This window comes from Macrotis lagotis, chromosome 6, assembly GCF_037893015.1.
Source record: "Macrotis lagotis isolate mMagLag1 chromosome 6, bilby.v1.9.chrom.fasta, whole genome shotgun sequence".
Taxonomy (NCBI): Eukaryota; Metazoa; Chordata; class Mammalia; order Peramelemorphia; family Peramelidae; genus Macrotis; species Macrotis lagotis.
In genome coordinates, this window is record NC_133663.1 from 190147849 (window position 1) to 190158093 (window position 10245).

Here is a 10245-nt window from a genome sequence, read left to right on the forward strand (position 1 = left end):
AGGCCTGGCTAATAGCAGACTTACAATAAATTGGTTCCTAATTGCACATTATACCAGAGCAAATCAGCTTGATGACTGGAAGGGAAAATGACTATTTGTTTTTAAAATAATAATTCAATTCTTTGCACAAAAATAATAATCAAAACCCAATAGCCAATCATATTAGTTCACTCCTTTCAAGTTTTCAATCAGAACAGCTTACTTGGGCTGTTGTTAACTGAATCAGTTAACCAAAATAAGTTTGATATTGTATATCAACTCTTGAAATACCTAGAAACATGGAAGCATGTTATTCCCAGACATTTAAAAATATATCAAAATAAAGTATATTGTCATGATAGGAATGCTTTATCCACAAATAGTGGACTTAATTCTTAAATATTCTAAATCACAGAGCAAATAAAGATTTGCTTTTATAGAAGGAGTTCCTTCACCTTGGGTTTCCCAGTACAATGAAATTCTAGGTCTAGAACCTACTTTAACCTTAATATAGATGCAGGTAATTCCATAATTTATGAAATGTGTGTTTTAACAAATTTCTATCCAAATCATACAATCATAGATTTAATGTTAGAAGGGATCCCAGAAACTATTTTCCTAATAATTCCATTATAAATTTGGAGTTATATTCTCATGGGGAAAAATACTGCTTCCTATACCAAATGGAAATTGATTACGTGAAAAGTTTAGATGGATATTTCTATGACATTTTGGAAATGCCAGTATACCTGCATTGTTATTTATTCTTGGAATTTCCCTTTCTACCCAACAGTTCAACTTTTCCTTTGGAAATTTCCAGCACTTTGTTGTTTTGGGTTCTTCCCTTCTCTTTCTCCTTCTCCTGGATCAGCAGAATTTCATCCATGCCTGGAGATTCCTTAATTCTATAGCCTTAGCTTTTAAAATTTTTCTCTACTCTGTTAAAATTAATGTTAAAATCGATGGCTTCTTCCTTTTGGCAGCAGGACTTATTTCCACTTTTCTGATTCTCAACTTTCACCTTGGCTTTTACATTCACTGGTTTCTCTTCTGTTGTGATTATCCACTCAATTTGGAGAATGAGATTGGGAGTGAATAAATGTCGCAACAGTCAGGTCATGCACCTTTAGCTCAAATCCAAGGACAGGTAGTTTTTAGTCTTCAATTTTCCTGTTATTAAGATGATATCCAGGGAGATGAAATGCTGGTAGGAAATATTTTGTAGAATACAGAATGATTTAATCATTTGTTTTTAGTAAGCTTAGTCTGAGCTGTGCTGGTAATAACATTTATGTTCATCTGTCTTGATATTTTCTTTCCATAATGACTTCAGAAGTGAAGGCAGAAGCTGTTCTTTTTTCATGATGGCAAAATTATATTTACTTCAGGCAAAGCATAAATGTCTATTGCTCTCCCTAAGTTTCTTTTTTTTTGAATTTCTATCTGAAGTTATTGCTTCCAAATTTTCTACTAATTCTCTTCTGCTTCTAGGTATACTCTGTAAATAGATATTGGTAGTGGGCATACTCAGGGAACCAAAGAGTTCCTCTCTGACAGCAAATTTTATGTGTCTAAACCTTGAACATCAGAAAATATTCACTTGAAGATATTCATGAATTTACAACTAGAGTCTGGGCTCAGAACAATAGGTTAGCAGCCATTTCTATGAAAATTCTCAACTGAAAAATACAATTATGTTATCTAACTGATAGAATTTCAGCTTTATATTTTGGATAGAAATTATAGAATTTTCTGTTCAAGAACAAGTTAGTGACTAATTCAGGGCACGTTTTAGAAGGATGACATTATTCTCTTAACTAAGTCAGTGTAAAATATTGGCTACTTGTTTTTTCCAGATGGGTCATCTCCTCACAAGACTTTGAGCAATTTTCCTTTAGTTGCTGTTCTAATTGTAAACACCTGGGAGACCATAGAATACATACATTTTGAAAAATACTCTCCAAACCTGCTGCTTTCTCCTACTAATAGGAGATATTGGATATTTGTAAAATTATCTAGAAATGTTATTAAAACAACAATGAATGTGAAAATCAAATATAATTTCTGATTTCACAGAAGGCTGCCCACCATCCCTCTTGATGTAGTTTGGATTGGTGCAGTGGTATTTAACTCTAGTTATACAACATCCTGAAGTCTTACCTATGCTTAATCTTTCCCCTGAAATACTGCAGAACATCCTCTTTTCCCTATGTGACTTCAATAACCTGTGTGGGAAACAGTATTTCATTTCACTGGGGTCATTGTAAGTTGTCTTCGGTACTGGAACCTTCTGGGCTTGATGCGATGTCAAGGAGAGCTTCTCTATTTGTAAAAGTTGAGCTGAGAGTCAAACTCTGCCGAGGTTTCACAGGTGCAAGCTCATCTAATTTAATATTTTCATTTTTGACTAGAATTGTCTTGTCCATATTCTCTTCACTATGCCTGGCAACTACAGCATCAAGGAAGTCTAATTTGGGAGGCAAAGTTCCACTTTCAAATAGATATTTGGCAAGATAAGAGATGGAGATATTGGTAAAGAAGGAGATGGACATAGCAAATGTTTTAAAGGGGAATCTTTGGCGATAAATGCCATCTTCCTCAAGGTAATGACCAGGATATAAAATCAATGGTTGCAGGTAAAGATATGGCTCTCCTCCAGTTATTCTGAATATAAGACCAAGCACATATCCTACCATGGCACCATATGTGTTGGTTCCCTTGATAAAGAGCACACACAAGAGTTGAGGAAAGATGATTATGTAAACAAGATCAGAACTGAGATACCAGAGTCCATAAACAGATTTTGCTAATAGCGCCATTGCAGTAGCTGCTGCTCCAAAAACAAACACAGTGATTCTCATAACCCAAACGATTTCCCTATCAGATGCCTAAAAGAAAAAAAAAATCATAGTATTAATGAATTGGTTTATTTCAATAAAATATTGTCTTCTTTTATTTTCTAAATTTTGTAGCATTTTTTGTGACTTAGCTTTATACAAAAATAAAGTTAAATCATAGGGCCCATGTTCAATGTTCTGGGTAAGGTCCTAGGGATCTCCTAGAAGATGGAAATGGCACATTTAACCATCTCAAAGATTCTATATATAAGCTGTTATGGGATGGAAGAATACAGTTATGAACTCACAACCTTTCTATTATAAAATATGGAAAAGGAGGTAAATAGGTTTATTTGAAAGAATGGAGTGATGACTTAACTAACAAGGAAAGATTTATTTTACTTTTTGGATACACTTTGTAATTTATTTCACTTAGTAGAGTGCTTGAGTGCTTATTGGCTTTAGTACTCATTAAAAATAGCATTTTGGCCAAGGGTATGGTGGGGTAGGAACTGGAAAGTAACCATGCATTTGGTAGACTCAAGGGTATATTCTCTGTTCTCTCCATGCCCTTCAATAGGGCTCAAATGGGGCAGCTAGGTGGCAGAGCTAAAAGAATATTTTTCCCGGTTGGAGTTGGGAAAACTTATCTTTCTGAGTTCAAATCTGGTTTCAGACATTTACTAGCTATATGACCCTGGACAAGTTTCTTAATCCTGTTTGCCTCAATTCCTCACTTATAAAATGAGCTGGAAAATGGCAATCCCCTCCAGTAACTTTACCAAGAAAATTTGAAACGAACAACAAAAATTCTACAAAGTGAGATCAGTTTGTCTTTTTATTTCAAGGCATCTGGTGTAAAAACCTTGATAAGGAGGTATAGTAGAAAAAGCACAAAAGTTGGAGCCTACTGAGCCCTAAAAATTTTATCCTACAACACTTTATGCTTTTATGACTATGGGTAAATTATAGAATGAGAGGCAAAGAAGTAGAAGGGAACTTAGAGGCTAATAAATCCAAGTCCCTTATTTTACAGATGAGATAAATCAGAGTTTAATTGATATGCTAAGGATTATATAGCCAGTAAGTGAATTAAGTGTGACATGAACCCATCTTCCAGACTCCAAATCTAGTTTAATATCCATAGCCTCAGTGTCCTCTTTGCAATAGCACCTATACCAAGGATAAAGTGAAATGATTTATGGGAAGCATTTTGTAAAGAACCATATAAATGCCAGTTGTTTCTGATAGATATATGTATCATCAGCTAGGTCAAGTTTGTCAGAAGAGGCTTAAAGTCCACTTAGAAGTCTGAAACATTTCCAAGTTATATTTTAGTTTACTCCCCTTCTCTTATTTTATAATCCAGTTCAACTGATTAACCAAACTAATTAAGTCCAGTTCTTCTATGAAATATCTATAATAATAACTAGCATTTATATAGCACATTAATGTTTGGGTTTGTAAAGTACTTTACTATCTCATTTGAGCCTTATAACAACTCTGGGAAGTAAGTGATATTTATCATTCCCATTTTACAAATGAAAAAAATGGTGGCAACAGAGTCTAAGTAACTTTCCCACATAAAATAAAATAAGTGTTTGAGGTAGGATTCAAACTCTGATCTTCCTGACTTTAGGAACAGTGCCCTATCCACTATGCCATCTATCTCTCCATCCCACTTCTACTCTTGATGATGTTGCACAGGCTCTGTCTCAAGACTGAAATAGATTCCCCCATCAATTCTACCTCTTAGAATACTTAGATTCTTTAAAGGTTTAGTCAGGAGGTCTTTCCTAATAATATCACCACTTATTGAATGATCTTTCTGCCTCTTCAAATGTATTATTTATCTGTTATCCATGCCATAAGCTTCTTAAGAACAGAAGTTTGTTGTTCATTTTTCTCTTGGCCCAGTGCCTAGCCTAGTACCTCACAATAATTGCAATAAGTGTTTATTGTTTTAATACAAGTTTATTGAATTGAGATAAATTGTTGAATATAACTTCAGGCTACTTTGACTAGGGTACTTGGTCATATGGTTAATGGGTTAAGCATCCTTGAAGTGGATATAATGTGAAAATCAAGCTAAAAGAATATTTGTACCCAGATCTTATTGTACAGGAAAATGAGTTTATATTCATTCAACTTATTTGTTTCTATCAGTATTAAAGCTAATAATTACACAAATTATAGTTTACATTTACATAATGTCTCAACTTCAGTAGGATGATAACTCAGCTTATTTTATGCTCTTAAATGAATGCCCCCACATTTCTCACCAGGGAAAACAAAACCAGAATGATTATTTTTTAAATTAGTACTTACATTTTGTCTGAATGATAGTTGGTAGATATTTCGAGCAAACATTGAACTTGCTGATAGGATTGAAGAATCTGCAGATGACATTACAGCAGCTGATACTGCACCAAGGCCAAAGAAAGAAATGTATACTGGACAGAGATACTGTAGCACAATGGGTAAAATCATATCTGATTCTTGCCTTTCTTTGGGATCTGGAAGACTGTATGAAGTCTTATTCCAATCTATTAGATTAAAATATGTAAAAGTCACATTCACTATTCATTCAAATCATGAACATATAGAACTGGAAAACAGCATTAAAAGAATTCTACTCCACACCCTCACCAAAATGCCTTCAATTTATATAGGAGAGTAATTCCTAGCAAGAATAAGTGACTTACCCAAAGTCTCATAGACAGTAAAAGAGACAGAGCTATCTGTCAAATACAGAATTTTAGTTCTGTTTTCCACATCTTAAAAGATGTAGGGGAGGCCTAGTAGGAGGGCAGAGTCTCAACTCCATGTCATATGAATATTGGTTGAGGAAACATGTTTGTTATACCTAGAGAAGTCTTGGGAGAGGGTAAGGGACACTATAGATGTCTTGAAATATTTGAAAGATCAGGACATGAAAGAGAGATTAGTTCTATTTGCATACAGAGGGCAACCAATCTATGAAAGATGGGTGGAGTTTGGGAAGGAGCAAATTTAAGCTCAATGTAAGGAAATACTTCATGACAATCAGAATTGTCCAAAAAACCTCCAAAACAATGGACTACCTTGAGAAGGAGTGAATTCTCCTTCACTGGATACCTTTAAGCAAAGGCCAAAAAAAAACCATTTATCCAGTATGTTACAGAGCAAATACTTTTCTGGGTAATGGTTTGTCTAGATGGGTCTTCCAATACTTAATTTCAATGATTCTTTGAGATTATATATTTCCAGTAACCAGTTAATTAACAATTATTTGTCTCTTAATGCTTTTTGGGTAAATATTGAAAGAATTTAACATGTATTTCTTGTTAGAATAAAATACTCAGGTTCTTTAAAAAATTGCTACATTGTGAATATTATTTCTTCTGAAGATGATGACAGAACTCTTTGAAAATAGGCTTGCCATGGGATTCCTCTCATCATCTGCAAATAAAAGATTATTACTTTTCCATCTTCCCATAAGGAACTAGGACTTTTGAGCCTGAGGCACTAGGCAACATGAAATTCTAAAGTATTCTTGACTCAAACTGATCTGAGGGAACAGATGTCGTTCCCAAGGATGTGTGCATTTGCCTATAGATTCTTCTTTGACAACTATCATAGAAAATTATAAAATAGAATCCAGATTCCCTGAAAAGTGATTTGCGACTACAGAAGCTATAGACCCAACATCTTTCAGGTTCCACAAAAAGTTTTCTTAATGCCTTTTGTTTTTAAAACTGGATATACCAGTATACCCCCCTCTCCTTCTCCTCCCTAATACAAATGAAACCTTCTTTGCAACAACAAAAGAAAAAACAGTTAAGGAAATATACTTGATATAGTTATATAAGAAACAAAATATTTAAGAGTTCCCTATTTCTCTATCAAAAGGAAAGTGATACATGATATCTATTCTCTGAGATCATTATTGATTTCTCAGTATTTCAGTCAGGTTTTTTTTTTTAATTTTTTGATGATTCTTGTCCCTATATCATATCATTTGTTATGTCCTATATTTACTTCTGAGTATTTAATTTTGCATCAGTTCATAAAATCTTCATGTATTTTTATCTGAATTTCTCATATTTGTCATTTTAACACCATTTTCCAATTGATCAGTATCCTTTTTATTTCCAGTTCACAAAAAAGTGCTGTTATGAACATTCTGGCATATTTTTCTTTCTTTCTTTCTTTCTTTTATGATTTTGCCCTCTTCGGGAAAAAAGTAATACTAGTTGAATCATTCAGTCAAAGTGTATAAACAGTTTGGTCACTTTTCTTGAAAAATTCCAAATTGTTATCTTGTACAGTTAGACTAATTGATGACTCCAATAATAGTGCATCACTTTCCCCATACTCTTTCTAATTCTGTCTGTTCTCTTTATTTTTGTCAAATTTGGAGATTTGGAGGGTTTTCGGTGAAAGTTCAGAATTTTTTAATTTTAAATTCTAAAGTTACTAGTAATGGAATATTATTTTGTATGTTCATTCATAGTTTGCAAGTTTTCTTTTGAAACCTCTTTATTTCCTTTCTCCTATCTGGGAATGATTCAATATTATATATCTGTTTCTCTCTCTCTCTCTCTCTCTCTCTCTCTCTCTCTCTCTGTATAGTCTGAACTATCAGTTTTCATATTTGATGTGAATATGTTCCCAATCAACAGTTTTGTCTTCTTATTTTATCTTGATTGGCTTACTTTGTGTTGATATTTTTAATTTTTTGTAATTTTATTATTTTATCCTTTGTGAGTACCTGTATCATTTGTTTGATCTTTCTTTTACCATAGGTGTGACGGGCATTGCTTTCTATTTTCAAGTCACATAGCCATTTGGCAATCATTATATTTTACACGATGTAAATTCAAAGGCTGGGAACCAATATCCAAATAGGTCAAATGTTGGTGTTAGCAATAACAATAAAATTTTACCTGTTGATGCTCCAATTGCACCAATAAGTATTGCAGGGAGGGCCATCACTAGGCACCCAAAAGCTGCCAGGAAGGATAAAACCTGAGCATAGGTTGCTGAAGATGATGACAGAACTCTTTGAAAATAGGCTTGCCATGGGATTCCTCCCATCATCTGCAAATAAATCAAACAATTCTTACTTCTGAGTCTGAAATCACTGCCAGAAACAACAGCTACAATATGCTTTCTGATCATTCAATTATGGCTCTATTGACAAATTATGAGTATGGTACAATAGCCAGTAGATAAGAAACTCTCATCTGATGTATGGCAGGTGATATGCTAAAAATGGGGTATAGATTTTGATTATTGTTAAAATTGAAATTACAAGATTTCACACACATAAATAAAATTTCATTCTGTGAGAATCTTTCTAGATCATAAACCACCCAAGGAATGATTTACAAGTTCACTGTTGATTAGATTAGAGCACATCTCTACCTAATCAAGAGGCAATAAATACCTCCCTAAATGGAAGGAGCTAATTGAAACGTGACTAATGTAAGGGAAGATGTAAACTTGGATATTTTACAGTATTTGTCATCAAGAAGTTTTGTAGTAATACACATTTCATATGACTGATAAAGAAATAAGCACTTGATAATAAAAAAAATTTATCAATTCCCTCTACTATTGTTGGAAAAGTGTACCACTAGCTAGTTGGTGAAGTACTCTAGAGCAGGATAAGTTTATTCTTATAGAAGAGATGTGTATACCCATCAAATATAGCTTGATGATGGCATGTGTGCTCTGAGATCTGTGGTTTCATCAACATGTGGAATTCCTGGTCTGGAAACACTTCTACTAATGCAGAATGGCAATTTTTTTTGTAACTTATAGTTATGGTGTGTGCCTGCAACATGGAAAAATTAAATGACATACCTACCCGTGGTTACAAAGCTGATACAAGTAGAAGGCAGAAATTGAACTGGATTCTTCCTTACTTTAAAATTGGCATCTACCTATTATACTATACAGACTTTTTTGAAGACATCTTTAAATAGATAATTCTGTTCTAGTTATTCAGATAGTTTTGCTTGCTCTCTCTTTCTGCAGTCATATATACAAAATTTGTAGATATAAATATTTATACATACATATGTGAGGGTGAACATAGCTCTTTGCCTATTATCTCCCCCCCCCCCCATAAAGCTGCGAGTGACTTTTTAGTTTTTCATTTTGTCCCCAGTTCATGAACCAGTATCTGGCTTATAGAAGGTACCTAATTAATGCTTGTTGATAACCACTTGATTATAGTAACTTTTCTCTCACCTTGTGCTGTGATATACTCATAGATATTTATTATATTTAAAATATATACATATCTTATGAAGATGATATAGATATAAATATCCAGACATTTTTTTCCATAATTCATTTCTATAATTATTTCAAATTTTATTGTGATGACCCCTTTAGCAAATTGATTTACAAGTTTTTTTAACTTCCTTAACTCATTACCTCTTTTTCTACCCTATATCAGCTGCATTTCACTCAAGTTATACCATATCATTTCTTATATTTGCATTAACTCCAGTATCCAGAACTCTAAAATTATACTCTATCAGTCAAAAACTTCATTTTTTTCAATTTCTTTCATAGGTACTATAACCAATTCCTCATTTTTATTATGTCATTTGCTTCTTGAGTTATCCTATTTCTCAAAGTCCATCTTCCCAATATAATTTTGCTTTTCTTTATACCCAATCTCGACCCTATGGTTTGCCATTCTGCCTCATTAGATATTCTAGAACTTCTACATTCCTTCTCGTTATATAGTCCTGCATCTGTGAATACTTATTCCTTAGTAACTCTGCCATCTGACTTCTACTTTTCTGCTCAATGGCTACTAAACGTCACTGGAAAAAATTATAAAATTTTGCTCATTGAATTCACTAACAGCAGAGAGTCTTGCTGATGTATGAAAATCTTTCAGTCTTACCCTTACCGATAGTTCCTTTCATTACCTGCAGAGAGGTTGTTCCAAATCTTTTATTCTTTACTCTTCCAACTAAACCTATCAACAAGTTCAGTTGGTCTTGTACTGTAGTTTACTGAGAATCAAATCACAAGAATGTTGAATTGCTAGGGAACTTACCTGGCTTTTCTCTATATAAAAGAAATCCCCACTCTATCAGAGCTGGCAAACAATCAGTTGACCCCTCCTTGAAGTTCTTCAAAACCCATCTCCTTTTAAGTCAGGAATTACACTTTTTAATTGCTTCTATAGTCACATGGTTTTCTCCCACATCTCTAACTTCTAGCTAAAATCTGTTTCTTTGAAATTTCCAGGGGCAGCTAGGTGGCCTAGTGGATAAAGCACTGGCCCTGGAGTCAGGAGTACCTGGGTTCAAATCCGGTCTCAGACACACCTAGCTGTGTGGCCTTGGGCAAGCCACTTAAACCCGTTTGCCTTGCAAAAACATAAAAAAAGAATTATAGAAGAAATTTCCATTAATCA

At 33.8% G+C, this 10245-nt stretch overlaps 1 protein-coding gene across 1 annotated transcript in view; it reads right to left on the reverse strand.

The window, feature by feature from the left end:
• Positions 1-253: 253 nt before the first annotated feature.
• The window catches only part of SLC5A7 (solute carrier family 5 member 7), a 42398-nt gene continuing 32406 nt past the window's right edge, over positions 254-10245 (reverse strand). Inside the window, exons 6-8 of the mRNA XM_074192666.1 lie at positions 7745-7898; positions 5145-5362; positions 254-2867 (exon numbers count right to left, since the gene is read on the reverse strand). Of these exons, the coding sequence (XP_074048767.1) occupies positions 2238-2867; positions 5145-5362; positions 7745-7898 (1002 nt within the window). The 3' untranslated portion in view covers positions 254-2237. The remainder of the gene's footprint in view (positions 2868-5144; positions 5363-7744; positions 7899-10245) is intronic.